Source organism: Eutrigla gurnardus (genome assembly GCF_963514095.1).
Source record: "Eutrigla gurnardus genome assembly, chromosome: 5".
NCBI lineage: Eukaryota > Metazoa > Chordata > Actinopteri > Perciformes > Triglidae > Eutrigla > Eutrigla gurnardus.
This window is the reverse complement of record NC_139919.1, coordinates 15,842,810-15,860,180: the sequence shown is the minus strand read 5'-3', so window position 1 is coordinate 15,860,180 and position 17,371 is coordinate 15,842,810. Positions and strand designations below refer to the sequence as shown.

At 39.7% G+C, this 17,371-nt stretch overlaps 1 protein-coding gene across 2 annotated transcripts; it reads right to left on the bottom strand.

Moving 5' to 3' along the window:
• Window positions 1-7,466: 7,466 nt before the first annotated feature.
• On the bottom strand, window positions 7,467-9,204 carry LOC311013693 (uncharacterized protein). 2 transcript variants are annotated; one of them, XM_084009838.1, is made up of 6 exons: window positions 9,154-9,204; window positions 8,760-9,068; window positions 8,286-8,654; window positions 8,002-8,139; window positions 7,876-7,919; window positions 7,467-7,790 (listed from the first exon to the last, which is right to left on the bottom strand). In XM_084009838.1, the coding sequence occupies exons 1-6, from the start codon at window positions 9,194-9,196 to the stop codon at window positions 7,656-7,658; spliced, it is 1,038 nt and encodes a 345-aa protein (XP_083865964.1). In that variant the 5' UTR covers window positions 9,197-9,204; the 3' UTR covers window positions 7,467-7,655. The 2 variants fall into 2 exon arrangements, with proteins under 2 accessions (XP_083865964.1, XP_083865963.1); XM_084009837.1 differs by having other exon boundaries at window positions 7,467-7,759.
• Window positions 9,205-17,371: the final 8,167 nt, after the last annotated feature.

The window sequence follows — 17,371 nt, the reverse complement described above, 5'->3', positions numbered from 1 at the left end:
AAATCCAACAGATCGTAAAAATCTGCAGAAATCATACGTGAAACAAAGTCCGGAGACTGAGTCGGTCCACCTGGGCAACTCTGTGACTTTCCAGTGTTGACTTAACTCCAAGAACAAAGAGAACGAGGTCCAGTGTCCAGGCGAACATATACTGGTTCAGATCTGGATCAGGACAATATCCAGGCATCCTTTACACTCACAGTGATAAAAAAGACTGAAGAAGTTATGTCCCTAGTTGGTCCAAGACTATCCAGAACTCCTCTGACACTGGGACGTACTACTGTGCTGTGGTCACACGTTCTGTTTGGTGAAGGAACTAAAGTGGAGACAAGTATGTCTTAAAGACTTTTCAAAATCATAATATGATTATTAATGTTTTGCTATCCAAGTACAGTGTTGATAAAAGGAAAGAGGAACTAAAACATTTTTATGCTCCATAAAATTACATTTTCTTTGAGTGAAAAACCATTTCACCTCTTCGGGCCTCTAAAATTGATTTAGATCAAATCAGCTTGAAGCGCTCATGGTTAGAAATACTGTGTGCAGCCTTTGATGAGGGTTGGTTGACTTTGTTAGTTCCCTGAGTGGTTTCTCTCCCTTTCCGGAGGAGGTACTGTTTGTCTCTTCATGGCAGCTCTGCCACTCTCTTCTGCTGTTCATATAATCATTTTTGTTGTCTCTCAGTGTTGAAAACAGGTGTACCTACAACGCAAACTGTAGCCTTCCATAGCCTTGAATCAGCAAGTTTTCCATTCTTTGATTCTTGGTGAGACCTGGTAAGCGTTGCAAATAATTCCGTTTCAAGATCATATAAATGACCTCTGAGCTGGAACAGGTGAAAAATGTTGGCCCGGGAACCAATTACAGCTGGCATCCATGTCCTCAAAATTAAACAGCAAAATATCTCAGTGCACTCCACAAAGACAAATTTCCTGATCTGACTACCTTATCAACAGTATGTTTTAGCTCTTCTGGTGGTTCAGGTTTGATCAAGTTTAGACAGTCAAACTTCGTTAGTGGCAGCCTGTTATCTTTACTCTTGAAATCAGCTGCAGCTTGTCAACTAACCTTTTCTCCTAGAAATTACATGCATGTATGTAGCTAGTACCTAGTAGTAATGGCTGCCTGGTTTACTATTCATTCAACTAAACACTACACTAATTGCTTAGAAATTGTTCCTGGTTCAATTATTTTAGAATATAAATCTTCAGGTCCTTTACAACACAGCTTTTAACGTTCAACATTTAATCCTGTATTAACTGGTTGTTACAGCTCTGACATCTAACTATCATAATAACCATTTGCAGGACGGTGAAGCGGCGGCACTGAACTATAGCTTTGGACTCCTCCTCAAGAAATGTAAAAAGATGGAAGAAGAACAGGGAGTTACAAAAGACGTGTCTGTATTCTGGCATAAGAGACCCTCAGTGAAGTGATGACACCATGAATAATGAACATCTAATATGTTCACTGTCAAGTAAATTTATTTTCATGCAGCTGTGATTTGTTTGAGTGAATAAAATGAGGTGAGAAATTGTAATCTGAAATTAAACAGGAGTGTAAATGTTAAAGGGAAACTTTGCTACCTGTTATGTGGATGTCCAATCAGTGTGGATGGATAATGTAGTCTCAGCTGAAGTAGCACTCTATAGTTCTTCCTCGTCTCTGATGACATCACTTGATGAAGGAAGGACAACACATTTTGCATATAAAATCTGCAAAGCTTCCATTTAAAAGCATCTTCAGAAGGATTAGTTTGGGATAGAGCATGTTTTGTGATGTTCCCTGATGAACCAAGAATAGATATTTATAATTGCATGATATTAAAATAATAGAAAATATTTCCACACATTTTATTACCTGTCATAGAGCACATTGAACAATTCAACAAATAATTTAGACAAATTATTATAATAGGGGGTAGATTTAGGTATGTTACTTTGGAGCAACAACATGCAACAATGGGAATAAATACAAAAAGTGCAGTCTATTTAAAATATTTCTCTTTATTTCATAACAAAACACATTTTATGAAAGATCTTCAACATCATCTTTATTTAAAAAACACATTTGTGCTGAAAAAGTAATACAGTTACAACCAGTTACCATTTTAGTGGGGTTTGTTACCTAGAAGCAACAATGCGCAACAAAGGTGTATTATTTTTATGCACTCATTCTCATTCAATTTTCATGTTAAGAAATCAAAAACTGGAGAGAAAACTAATTTGTGTTTTCATGCACTTGACGTTGATTATGCCATTGCATCCAGGATATTTACACCTCCCTCTGTTTTCACTGTAGACAGACTAGTGGTCTATGCGGTCCAAGCAGACTGGGGCCGGTCCACTGTCACTGAAAAGGATAATTACACAATTATTATATGTATCTAGGAATGTTAGTGGCAGATTGAACATTTGATTGACACACACACACACACACACACACACACACACACACACACACACACACACACACACACACACACACACACACACACACACACACACACACACACACCATGTGCACGCATGCACACACACGTGCACATCTGAGCTTACAAAGCTATAAATTCTAGGCTATGCCTATGAATACTCATAGCTAAACTGTCATCATAAATATTGTTATTAAGTATTTTAAAATAAAAAACAAGGCACTAACTGACAAATACTTTAATAATTCTTGGTATCCTGCCATCTGTGTGAAATGTTATATTGCTATTAGTATTGCTAACTAGCATAAAAACAGGGAATCCTCATTCCACTGTTGCATATTGTTGCTTTGAGGCAACATAGCTAGTTTACCCCTTTACAAAAGAAATATTCAATGAAAACATAATGAACAGAGTAAAATTAAATCAGAATTACCCAAAATTGTGAAAATATTTTTTATTTCATGGAAATCCTCAGGAAAATGTCACTTTTTCAAAGTTTTGTGGAGCTGAAAAAACACTGCTGCCGCATGTGAGTGCAGGTGAGGAAAATAGATTGAAAAGGGGGTTGGATCTGATCAAATACAAACAGACTATTGGATTTTTATACTTCTTCCTGATGAAAATGAGCATTTTTTATTGGTGGATGACTTTTTATGCCTGAGAAAATGAGGGGAAATGGGTATGTTACCCTGAAGCAACACCATGCAATAGAGGGTTAATATACATTTCAAATGTTTAATTATTAGTATTCCTGTGAAATTCATCTGGAAAATGTATGTACATATTTTTCATTACCTTTAAAGAGAAAATTCATATGTTCTATTTATTTTATTTTGTCTGATAAATACATCTGGTGTACAATTCAATTTAATTGACTTCAGTTTGACACTGTGTGGTTTAAAGTTGCTTGACCCATGAAATAATTATTTGATCCAAACCAAAGATTGTTGACTAGATGATCATGACACCATTGGCACACCTGTTGTTTATTAGGAAGAAAATTATAAATTGGCGGAGGTTCTGCTCAAGACCTGCAAGTGGTATTGGAGAAATGCTGCTTTGGATTAGGAAGTCTATGTGCGATTAATTTGCCAATACACAACAGATCACACCCATCAAAGTCCATTTAACAGGTTGGGAGGATGATGAGTCCAGTCCACATGGCATCCCTTCCCCGAAGGTGTGGAAGGGAATGACGGTGTAGGCATACTGCCTAAATAGTCATTAAGATCACAGGTAATTGACATACAAGATCTGTTAAGTATGGTTAAGTTTGAATATATATTTGAGTAACATGCACAAAGTCTGTCAAGAACACTGTGGCATTAATTGGTGAGACATGACTTGTAGGTTAGAAAAAGCAAGCAGATAAGTCAAACTAAAAAACAAACAGACAAATTAGCAGTAATATTGGTCAAAATGGAAAAGCACTATGGACTAGGCAGCAATATGCCATTATCTGATACACAAGGGGCACAATATAATCCAACCAGTTTTGCTCACAGGAGAATTCAACACAAAGGGATGGATAAAGATGATCAGGGTCCGACAGTTGGAGGTTCAGTTTTGTCTGTCACTTACATCAATATGCTTACAGTAAAACAGGGGTGGAGTCAGCTCAGTATGTATGGAACAAGTGTTGGATATGGGTGGGCTGGTGGTGGGCTAGGTAGCAGGTTCATCCATCCATCCATCCATCCATTGTCTACCGCTTATCCTGTATTTAGGGTCACGGGGGGGCTGGAGCCGATCCCAGCTATCATTGGGCGAAGGCAGGGTACACCCTGGACAGGACGCCAGTCTATCACAGGGCCGACATGGAGAGACAGACAACCATTCACACTCACATTCACACCTACGGGCAATTTAGAGTCATCAATTAACCTATCCCCATCCTGCATGTCTTTGGACTGTGGGAGGAAGCCGGAGAACCCGGAGAGAACCCACGCTTACACGGGGAGAACATGCAAACTCCACACAGAAGGAACCCGGGCCGACCCGGGAATCGAACCCAGGACCCTCTTGCTGTGAGGCGAGAGTGCTACCCACTACACCACCGTGCAGCGGTAGCAGGTTCAGTTATTCATAAATAATTATTAACATCAATAATATTATTAATAAAGGGTAATGACAAGGGGGCCCCACCCTGAGATCAGGGACCAATAACTGACCCGTTAGGTCATTTTTTAAAGTTTTTGTTTTGTATCTGTTTTCATCAAGTTTTATATTTTCATCAGAATCATTATGATACTTTGTTTTAAATTTACCATGTATAGTTTTAATATTTATATGTATCTGTATGCTGCCATTTTCAAGTGTAATTTTTTTAATTTCACCTGAGTGAATATGCTTCAGTCTCAGTCATGAAAAACTTTTTCCTTTTCCCCCCTTACTTCCCCTGCTTTTCTTTCTACATTTACACACAGAAAACATTTGAGCTATTTTGAAATTAAGAAAATTAGTATTTTTCAAACTACCATACATTTTTAGTAACGGAATTACAAGCCTGAGATGTTATTATGTGAAAGAAATGCAAAAAAACTATATCATAGGCTTTGATAGCCCTAATCTTAATAATGAAGCATTTGGGGCCAGGTTAATATTTAAGATGAGATGACAACAACAAAAAATAAATGCATATAATATAAAGCGGTGTAAAATTCTGATTAAATACACAGCATTTCACTTGAGAGTACACACTGTCCTCAGCCAATTCTTCTTTGATCCACTTTTTATTCTCAGAGAAAGTCAGTACAGCCTAGTTCAATCTGTCATCATCTCCAGTCTGTGCAGAAAATATAATATCGTTTATAAATATTATATACATACTGATTATTCCTGTCCTCCCTACGTGTTAGAAAGTGGAACGTAGATCGACAGTCAGCCAAACTCCATTCAAGAATGATGTCAGGAGGTTAGCATTGTAGCTCTTTGTTGTATTCGACCTGATGCCATCACATTGAAATGGAGTAAACACTAAAAGACAAAGAAAATACACCAATTACTGGCTTTACCAAATGGTTGTGTAGAAAGTCAGCCCACCGTTAACAAGATACCATATAATGAAGAAATCAACGAATAGTTTGATGTCAGGACATGTAAATCAAAATATTAGCTGAGCTGTTGCTAATGCTAAAGCTAGTGTCAGGGCTACTTCTAAGGCCAACACCAATGCTAATGCTGAGGCTAATGCAAAAGCTAAAGCTAATACTAAGGCTAATGCTAAACAAATGATAAGGCTAATGCTAAAGCAAGTGCTAAGGCTAATGCTAAGGCTACACATTGTCACTTCACACTGTAACCACATGCTATCACACAACCAAAGGCTAAACACATTGCACTTGTACCTTGTAAAGAAACAGAAACTCACAGCCGTTGCTTCCTTAAGTGTAACAAGCCAGTACTTGGTTGAATTGTTCCTGGTGTGGTGCAAACTGGAGGACCACACACTTCAAAGACAAAAGAAAGAAGCTCCAACTTCCTGCTTCCATTATAGAGTTTGCACTTCCTGTGGCCATCCTGTGCAAAAGTTCAAACACAGGACAGAACAATAATACAAATAAGGAATAACAATATTATTGATTTGGTATGATCGTTGCACAAGTTGTCATGTGGATTTTCTAAATTACAGCTTTCCATTCCCAAAGATGAACACCATGATAATTAATATATAATAGATTAACCCAGGAAGCATATAGCCTATCAGAGAAAATATGATGTCTCATTATGCAGGTGAAAAAACAAACCAATTTTATTGCCACAATAATTTGGAAAATGACATACATGATGATTTTGTACAAGAAAAACTGCTGGAACTGCAGTGTAAAGATTTGGCCGATTGATTGATGAACAAATGCATGAATGAATGACAATTTTATAGAGGAGATGAACATGTTTGCAACAATGTTATACCCTTAAAAACCCTTACCTTCACATTGTTCACATACTATACAATTGCTGATGCAGTCATCGTTTCCAACAACAGAAATCATTCATTCACCACAGTTTGAGTATTATATTGTCATTATTATTTCTGAACGCCAAGACATTACAATTTCCACTTCAGCTCTAAATGATAACTCCCCACATGTGGCCACAGCAGTACAGCCCAGCATAAGAGGATCCAACGTTCTCAGAGTGACGCTGTTAGATTGTTTTGACTGGAGCTACAATATAAAGCAAAGGAATGTAGCTCATTTGTGGTTTTTACTAGATATTTTAAGATTTTTATGTCACTGTCTTGTCTGATTTCTCAGTTATGTTATCTCAGAATAAAGACTCAAACGTGCACTTCCTGTCACAAAGTTAAAGATTACAGATTTTTGCTGGAAGCGCAGATGTGAAACTGTGAACAAATTCAATGGTGATTACCAAACATGATGATGATGAGATTCCATAAAATCTCAACCAACAAACACAAATGGTTATTAGACCAGAAGTAACCAGTAGGTTGAAACCTAGCATAGGGCTGGACTGTGTAGGGTCAGGTCTAGTATTCCTTCCATCACAGCTTTTAAATCCAGGCTCAAAACATACCTTTTTACACTTGCCTTTCCTGCATTTTAATGGTCTTGCCCTGTCTGGAATAAAGTGTCTGTCTCTTGCTGCCGTCTTTATTAACCTGTTAATTTGTAAGTGTATATTTTATCTATCTTCTTTATAACAAGAGTTATCCTCTGGGCACCAAATGATTATCATTATATTTAGTACTCCCCCGCTTTGGAACACTATCACTTCTGATTTTTGTAGTTTTGAGTATTTGCAGTTCATATCCTGTACAACTTTATGTGTAAAAACTAAAACAAGAATTTTCAAAGGAATGTTGAAATTGATTCAGAATGGCAAAAGAAAGATGATGAAACTGATGAAGTTTCCTTCGCTTGATAGTATTGAAATTCAGCCAAGCGGCCAGTTTCTCTTCTATGTATATAGATTAGTCATAGCCATACATACTAGATGTGGATCTTGGAGGAAGTTAGCAGAATTAAAAGTTCATGATGTACAAAAGGGAGGCATTGGAAAATCTCACTTTCATTTCACACCTTTAATAACAACTCACAATGAAACAAATGTTTAGCGAGTTTAGGTTTGTTACCAAAAGCTTGATTATATTAATTTTACAAAACAGACAGAGAAAAAATACAATTTGATCTATTACAAGATAAAGTAGTTATATACCAACTTTAGAGGTGGAAATAACTTCCCACAGTCTGCATGCATGTGTTTAGACCGACCCCAGAGCCCTGACATCAGTGTAGATGCACTCTTCCTCCTCTGTTCTTTCATCCCTCGTCCCTCTGTTTCCAGCTTTCCTCTGGCTGAAAATTGCTGCAGAATAAACCAATGAATCCTCATCTGCCTGAGACAAATATATGAATATGATATTATGAGAGAATATGTTATGAGAGACAACATTCATAGAATTTTTCTTTTTTATTCCTTACCTGCAGACTTTGCTGATGACCACCAGCTGTTGTTTGCAGGACATCTGTATTATAAAAATAAAAACACAGCATTAGTATGAATCCAGATTTACTATTTGATAGACTGATATGAGTGACTTGCCTTACCGCTGCAAACACCACAGGATCTTTTCTTGAGTTTCTTCGTTGTGTGAATGAGAAAGGCTATTCCAATCAGACTTACAGCCAAAGCAGCACACAGTAGAAACAGGATTGTATCATTTTTCCGCCGATCCAACATGTTCACTGTTTACACAATATAAAAGTAGCAAATAATTCATGTTAGCAGGAAGTAAGAGTGTAATTTATGATGTAATGGTACACTTAATTAACTTTAATCAAACACAGAAATATGCGAATTTCCTCACTGTATGTAAATATGACGCAGTTACCATCAGTGTCGAGGTTTGATCCGTGTCCAGTAAATATCTCCTCACACGTGGCCTCAGCACAGTAAGTCCTGGTATCAGAGGAGCTGGCGTTCTGAGAGAAGCTGTACATACAATTCTTTATTTTCAGTCCCTCTGGGTTCTTTTCACGTTTTTCAACACCGTTTCCTTGAGAGCAGTTAACACTTTGATGATATTGATGTGATGCAGCTCTAAAACAACACACCCTGTGTTCTTCTGGACATTGGTTCTCAGAGTCAGAGAGGACTGAACACCGCAGAGTCACGGAGTCTCCTGAACAGACTGGATCAGGAGGGACCGATGGTGGGACTGCACTGATCTCAGGTTCTAGTCTGGGGTCGGCTTCTGGTTCTAGGATTGAAGAAAAGTTGAGAATATGATTCATTTCCAAACAAGACACAACTGTGGACATCATTTTATTTACAAACTTCTCATGAAATTAAGGAACGTATTTACCTTCAACTCTCAGGTTGGTTCCCCTCAGAAATATCATTTTTTGTTGTGTGTTGAGTGTTTTCATACAGTAGTAAACTGCAGAATCACTTAGCCTTGCGTCTTTAATATGCAGAACAAATAGTCCAGGTTCTTCTTTGACTGTAATGCGAGCATCAGCCTCGTAGCTAAAGGTTCTTCCTAAGACTTTAGGAAGGTTTCCAGAAACAAGCCTGATCCAAAACAAGCTTCCAACATTCTTGCGATTACAAGCCAGCTTCACATCATCTCCAACAACAGCCTTTCTTTTGAAGATTTGATCATCTGTGCATCCTGAAAAGACATTATTATACATTAAAAACACAGAATCATGGAATCACTGTAACTTTAAATATATACCTGGAGAAAATGTACTTACGCCCGACTCTAAGCATCAGCAGTAAACACAACACGATCATCATTCTGGTTATTCCACTGGAGACTGATGTGATTTTGACTGCATTATGAAATGATTCACCCGAATGTAATCTTATCAAGTGGGAGGGAACTGTTTCAGTGCAATCTGATTGGCTTTATGTTATGTTGACATTAACCACAGTGGAAATATAAACAACCATCTTTCCAAACTAAACACAAAACAAAACCAACAGCATATGTTTGTTTCATGTTGGGTTTCTATAACCTACAGTTAACAAAAAACAAAAAACAGAGATTTTTATGTTCCATCTCCAGTCTCTAGTTGGGGTTTCTGTAGTGTCTCAACTTTAATTTTGACATATTCTGCAAAACCACAATTAGGTTAAATTATCCATCCAGCCATCCATCCATTGTCTACCGCTTATCCTGTATTCAGGGTCGTGGGGGGGCTGGAGCCAATCCCAGCTGTTCAAATTTTCAATGCATTTTTTTTTGAATGTATTATTATAGAACGGATAAGATGTAATTATGGTTAAGCAACTAAACCGACTTGGTTTAGGTTAGGTAATGTTGACCTTTCTCACATAAATGTAATCATGAGATCCATTATTGATCATGGCAGCTTTAAATAGGGATTTCATTGATCAGTTTGATTGACATTTCAAATGTATCCAGGTATTTGTGACAGCAAGGACGTTACAGATGTGACAGAACTACATAGGAGCCATTTTATGGTGAATATAACCAATCCATGTTCATCAATGATGACTCGGGATGAGAATTGATAATGATGATGCCATTATTAGTTCTGCAATATTAATCTGACTGATGAGGAATACTTCTTTAGATCATTTGATTAAATTACAATAATACTTTTCATAAGGGAATAAGCTGATATAATATGAAACTGTCTCTCTTCTTCTCTGCCATGACTCCTCCCTGTTGAGGAAGTCTGCAGCTAGAAAAAGAAAGACTCACCGGCATCCATAAAGGTTCTCCATTGGAACCGGATCCCAGTTCCTATCCCTAATGAAGACCCGCCCACACTGAGTCAAATGTACCAAAGCATGTCAGAAGGAAGAGACCAGCAGAGAGAGTGGGGGACTGTGACACCATGCTACCACTAGCTAGTTTCCTAGTTCTGGAGTGAAGGGCAGCAGCAGAGAACCGCTCTACCACAGAAACCTGTTCACCGAAGAGGAAATAAGAGCTTTCCATTCAACTGACACTTCATTTGAACATGAGAGAAAACCACAAATAACATTCCCATTCTCCTTACCTGAGCTCCTTCAACAATTCCTACACCTGAACCGGCTGCCCCCCTTTCTTAAAGGGGCCTAGAATCCGTGGCCCTCTGCTGATCTTGTAGTATCCCATGCCTCCAGCGTTCCTTCACCTGTTTAGTCCTGCCTGTCGGACACCTTGCTTGATGACTTGTGACTCCTGCTAGTATTTTGGACATTCTGCTGCTTCTGAATTTGTGCTTTTGGGTTCAGTGATTTCTGAGTTGCTACAACAGCACAAACTTGAATAATGGAGTGGGGGCCTCTAACATAAGGTTTATTGAAACTTAAAATAGATCTAGATGATTTGTCAGAGCACTGGGTTGGGGTTTGTAGCCTTCATCTGGGTCAACATATTGTTGATCACAAGCCAAAACATGTCATAAGTTGAAGTCAAACCTACCTAATGTAAATCCTCTAATATAGGCCCGGGCCTTTATTTACTCAAGCGCATCGCAGCCTAGGCCTTTATTGGAAGGAGGCCAGAATTAGACACAGGCCCCTATTTCTATTTGAGCAAAACGGACTACCAGTAGAATGAATAAAAACGAGCCTCCTTGCCCCGGCCTCCATTAGAGACATGCCGTTATTTACCTCCGCCGACAGCGAGACCGGCCGGTAATAGAATACAGGCCAGTATTAGAGGATTTACGGTAAGTTACATTTATATAGTTAAATCAATTATTCCAGGACACAAAGCTGTGTTCAGCCCCTGTATACACAAGAGCAAAGTCACATGATTTCACTTACTAGCAACTCATATCACATTACCATGTGACACCCACCCACCCCGTGTGGACCATCAAAACACCACATGCTTTTGCTGTCCAGCACCACGGTAGGGTTCATACAGGAGTTATCTGGAAGCCTGGTACATCACAGTGAGAACAGGTCGGCTTTCTCTTTGTGAGCACAGCGCTGCTTGCACCAACACACACAGATAGACACACCTTCAGCGTCACCACTCACAAACAAATGATGCATGGAAACTTAATCATTGTTGTGGTTGGGCTTTCAAACTGAGCTATCAATGCAAAGGGGCTTTTCTAACTTTCTCTCTCTCTCTCTGTTTGAGTCTCAGGAAGCTGGGTTTTAATTTATATCACAACCACGTACAGGAGAAGTTAAAGTGTAAAATCACACTATGGATAAATGTGTTTTATGGGACTTTTTTAAGGTTTGGTTATTTTCATTGGTAGATGGCTGCCAGAGGTGGAAGGTACTGATCAAATATTGGTCACCCTTGGTCTTTTTGTCAAGAGCATGACTCACATTTGAGAGATAATCAACAAAATGGTTCGACATTGTTGATCAAATCTGTTTTAAGGAGCATTACTTGGGCTTTGATGGACTAGCGGTCATCAAAGATGAACAAACATTTTTTACATGTGAACTAATGCATCTGCGATATGTCCAGAATACAGATGCATATAATTGGTGAAAGGTGCATCTCGACACTGTACATTGACGGAGCACATTAAGAAGTAAAAATAAATCTGTCATTTCTGTCCTTAGGACTTTACCCTCCCTACACATCCTGTTGAAGCCTGTAGTCACGTCTGTTCTGAGTACACCGCCTTGTTGTTTGGTCAAAGGGGGGAATCAACCCATGTCTGTCAGTGTAGCTGCTGCTTGTGGCTTTGCTTGTTCTTGTGCAGAAGGCATTTACAAGGTGCTGTGAGAGCTGAGATGTGGAGATAATGGCCGAGCCACAGGGCTCGTATTTCATTAATCATCAATTAATGAACAAACTTTCATGGCAATCCATCCAACATTTGTTGAAATATCAGTTTTTATATTTGGCATACAAATTGCTATTGACATCAGCAACATATTGTGTATTTGAGAATAAATCCAGTTTATCAGGGTCCAATTTGCTAATGGCTTCTGAGTTTGCATGTTCTCATGTCCAGGTCTATCTTCACTGTCCAGTGGAGCCTTCTTGCAGCTTTGTTTGTCTCAAGAAATCTCACGTTTTCTTCTCTACTTCCACAGTACACAGCTGGTTCTTGCTGCTAATGTTACAGTTTATACTTTGTCTCCAGTATCCGAGGCAATTTCTTCCTTTAAAATTGTGCTATGTCGCTAAAAAAAAGAGAAATCATTTGACTAAAGTTCCATTAAATGTTGCTGTCACCATTATTAGAGTATCAGTAATGCTGTTACAGTGCCGGTGTTCAATCAATTAATTGAATTACAAACTTCTTCAAAGACTTTAATTAAGAAAACACACATCAATTAAACAAGACTTAATAGATGTGTGATGCTGTAGAACATCAAAGTACATCAAAACAATTTTACATTGAATTTGCATTATGATAATCCATGTCCTTTTATATAATAAAAGTCACACAATGACTGCAAATTCAAATAAAATAAGATACTGATATCAGATGATAGCAGTGAAAGCCGTTTATTTCCAGTGTTTCAGGCACAAATTATATGACCTTTAACGAGCAAGTCCAGTAGAATGTTAATCTATCACTAAAGTCCTGACATCATTGTAGATTGTCTCTCCTTCTGCCACTTTTACATTCTTTCTCTCTGCTCTGCCAGTTTTCCTCTTGGTGAAGGTTGGTGCAGAATAAACCAATGAGTCCTCATTTCTCTGAGGAAACAGAAAAATATGATAGCAGATTTGATCATTTTTCCAGTTTCATCTTTTCTTTATAGACCTTACCTGCTGACTTTGGTGGTCACCACTGGCTGTCGTAGCATTTGTTTGCAGAGCAACATCAGCTGTATCATGAGATAAACACAGATTTCAGATAAAAGATGCTGTGGGTTCATTTACACAAATCAGTCACGTTCTTTCTGAAAAGTTAGCTTTCCAAAGCATTGTATAAGAAACATATTTACCGTTGTAACAATAACCCATTTTCATCTTGATGGAATAAACCAGGAAGGCATTAACAATCAGACTAACAGCCAAAGCAGCAAATAACAGAACCAGAACTGGATCAGCCTTCTGCAAATCCCACATCTTGAGTTCTGAAACAATATGGATCAAATAATGGAAGTTAATTATTTTGATCAGATCTAGCTACATTAGGAACAAATTAGTTGTGATTCATGATCTAAATGAATTTAAAATGTATGATTATTATTGATTTATAGAGAAATGCTCTGCGGTTACCTTCAATGTCCAGTTTTGTTCCATTTCCAAATAATATCTCCCCACATTTGGCCACAGCGCAGTAGTAAGTCCCGGCATCAGAGGAGCTGACGTTCTTAGAGAAGCTGTAGACACATTTCTGTGGAGAGTGAGCCTCCAGACTCTTCTCACATTTGTTGCCTTGGACATAAATGAAGCTGGGGTGAGATTTATCTGATCCGGCTCTGAACCAGTAGACACCGTGTTCCTCTGGACACGTTTTCTTCTCAGAGAAGACTGAACACTCAAGACTCACGGAGTCTCCTGGATGGACTGGATCAGATGGAGAGTCTTCTATGATGGCAGTGACATCGGGTTCTGGTCCTGGGGAATAAAAGGATAAAAATAACTATGCTTTAATGAACATAAAAGCAGTTAAAAATGTTAATTTACAAATATAAACATGTTCCTATAATTATGGACAGGTATATATATATATAATACTGCTGTTATAAGTGTTTACCTCTGATTCTCAGAAATGTTCCCTTCGAAAATGTAATTTTAAGTTGCCTTACTTCTATACAGTAGTAAATTCCAGTATCGCTTAGCTCTGCTTTATTCATTTGCAGGATAAATGTTCCAAGTTCTTGTTTTAACGTCATTCGCCCGTTCTTAGTAACTTCATGATCAACGAAATTCCATGTTTTTCCCAAGATTTCAGGCAGATTTTCAGATACAAGCCTGATCCAAAAAACAGTTTCAGTGTACAGAGATTTCGGGAGAGCACATGTCAGCGTCACATTATGTCCAACACTAACGGTCGTCGTGTCAAAGGCCTGATCATCTGCACATCCTGAAAACATAAGAGAAACACGGATCAGCAATTAACAAGAGAGAAACAACACAATCATACTTGAAACATATATCTGGAGTAAATTTGACATCTCCACATATACTTACGCCCAACTCTGAGCATCAGCAGTGAAAAAAATATGATCATCATTTTCTTGTTAATCCACTTGAGAGTGCCGTTAAATTAGATTATACTAGAAGCTGATTCACCTTAATATAATCATATCAAGTGGGAGGGGAATGTTTCAAAGCAATCTGATTGGCCTGGCTTATTTCGTTGCCGTGACTGTATACCATGGAAATACAATCGACCATGAAACAACACCAAAGGTACGTCGTTTCGTCTCTCGTTTCATGTGGTGTCGACACATGAAAAAAAACATGAATGCAGGTTATCATATTCACTCAAACAGACACTATGCCCCGATAGAACAACATAAATCATCCGGTTTTAGAAAAAAAAAATGTGCCTCTACGTGCATAGAGCTTGTTGTTTGTTTTGCAAAAATCCACCGAGCCGGATCATCCTGTCCACTCAGTGCAGTTCACAGCTCGGACTGTTGCCGCACACACACACAGACACAGACACACACACACACACACAGCCCCGCAGTTATTTAACCTTAACCAGGTAAAAGCCCATTGAGAACGAGGATCTCTTTCACAAGGGTGACCTGGCCAAGAAGGCAACATCACAAGTCAGAACCAGTATACAAAGACATACTTACAGCAAGACACAAGATTAAATCCACAGACAAGACAAGAGATCAAATACACATACACTGTCCAAATGATTTAAATTCAAGGTCCTACAAGATCGTATCAGTTCCGTGTCCCAGCGTGTTAGTGTCCTCCCTCCGGCCTTTTCCTCTGGAGCCTATATCCGCTTCCTTCTCACCCCAATCACCTGCTTAGATGTACATTTCGGGCAATTAGCAGACGATTTTGTCCAAAGTGACTTACAATAAGTACATTTGTTGAAAGAAAGAAACCACAACATATCATTGCCGATAAAGTAAGAGCAAAAAATTAAGTGTTGCTCATCCTCATCTGAGTTAAAGTCCCAGTCGGCAAATTTTTTTTGATCATATTCACTGAATCCGACAATATGCTCTGATAGAACAACATAAATCATCCCGTTTTAGAAAAAAAAGCACCCCTGTACGTGCACGTAGAGCCTGTTTGTTTTGCAAAAAATCAACACAGCCCGGCTCATCCTGTCCAATCAGCACGCAGAGCTGTGTTCATGCACACAGAGCTCCTCCTCCCTCGGGTCGTACCACTATCATAGGGGGGAGGCAGAGGGAAGTAACAACAAGCTTCTAATTCCTCGGTTAAAAAACGAAACGAGGAGGTCCAAAACAACCAAGGAAAAGAAAACACCGGTGGAAAATAAGGAAAAAAATAAAGATTGCTACAGTGCCCGTGATAAAACCAGAGGCAACATCGGACCTGCGTTTCAAAGGTGGCATGATCTAAGGGATTTCAAAGGGCACAAAGTCAAGGGGAAGGAGCTCGGTGGTTGTGGGGGAGGAGCGTGAGATTTGCAAACATTCAAAATCTGACAGAGTGCCCTCGATCCGCCGGACTTGCCGACTGGGACTTTAAGTAGTAGCTGTTCAGCAAGGATACCTTAAGTAGAACATCAAAGTGCTAGAGGTAAGAACAAAGAAGCGCATTTTTTTTTTTGTGGAAGTGAGTCATGCTATGCAGAGCCAAGGTGAAGTCTGAACAGGTGAGTCTTGAGCCTTTTTCGGAAGATGGCAAGTGTTTCTGCTGATCTGACATTGGTCGGGAGTTCGTTCCACCACTGAGGCGCCAGAACAGAGAAGAGTCTGGACTTTGCTGAGCGACATTTGTTTGATTTCAGCGATGGTGGTACCAGCCGGCCAGCTGAAGTAGAGGAGCGAAGTGCTCGCGTTGGGGCATGTGGTTTAACCAGTGTTTGAAGGTGCCGTTCCATTGGTTGCCATGAATGCCAGTGCCATCGTCTTGAATTGGATGCGGGTTGCAACAGGGAGCAGTGGAGGTCACGGAGGAGGGGGGTCACATGGGATAATTTTGGTAGATTAGACAAGGCGTGCTGCAGCATTCTGGATACGCTGCAATGGTTTCGTCACCGAAGCCGGGAGTCCAGCCAGGAGAGAGTTGCAGTAGTCAAGGCAGGAGATGACCTGTGCTTGGACCAGGAGTTGCGTTGCGTTCTTTGTGAGGAAAGTCCGAATGCTGCGGATATTGAAGAGGGAAAATCTGCAGGATCGGGCCACAGCAGTGATGTTGGGGGTTGCCGTTTTATTTATTCACGGAAAATGTTTTTCAAGGATAGATAGCACCAAAAGGCACTTCTTTGAGCTTTGCGAGGATGAGCGGCTCCACGGGGACTGAGTGTGTTGATTAGAAACACTGACGTTGACGCGCAGGTGGCCCAGTGGTTATAGCGCATGCCATTTACGCCCGTACGCTTTAGCCCCCTCAAGGCTCAGTATTAGGACCACTTCTGTTCTCACTCTACACCAGATCACTAGGTTCTGTAATTGCTGTTCCTCTCTTTTCCCCCAACCTCCGACACTCACATTGCAACTCGCATCTCGGACTGTCTGGCAGACATCTCTGTCTGGACAACTGCACATCACCTCAAGCTTAACCTGAATAAAACCGAACTCCTCTTCATCCCGGGGAAAGACCGCCCTCGCATGGACCTGTCGGTCACTGTTGAGGGCATCACAGTATTGCCTTCCTCAACTGTGAGGAACCTGGGTGTAATCCTCGATGACCAACTATCCTGCACCCCCAACATCACTGCTGTGGCCCGATCCTGCAGATTTGCCCTCGACAATATCCACAGGATTTGGACCTTCCTCACAAAGGATGCAACGCAACTCCTGGTCCAAGCACTGGTCATCTCCCGCCTTGACTACTGCAACTCTCTCCTGGCCTCTGCGAATAAACCATTGCAGCGTATCCAAACTAAACACATAAAACAACACCAA

Excerpts from the sequence above, each read along its gene's own strand:
- LOC311013693 (XM_084009837.1), bottom strand. The coding sequence starts at position 9,196 with ATGATGATCGTGTTGTGTTTACTGCTGATGCTTAGAGTCGGGC. Across the intron at positions 9,069-9,153 it reads GCTGATGCTTAGAGTCGGGC|GATGCACAGATGATCAAATC; the intron begins GTAAGTACATTT and ends ATGTCTTTTCAG. Across the intron at positions 8,655-8,759 it reads AACCAACCTGAGAGTTGAAG|AACCAGAAGCCGACCCCAGA; the intron begins GTAAATACGTTC and ends CTTCAATCCTAG.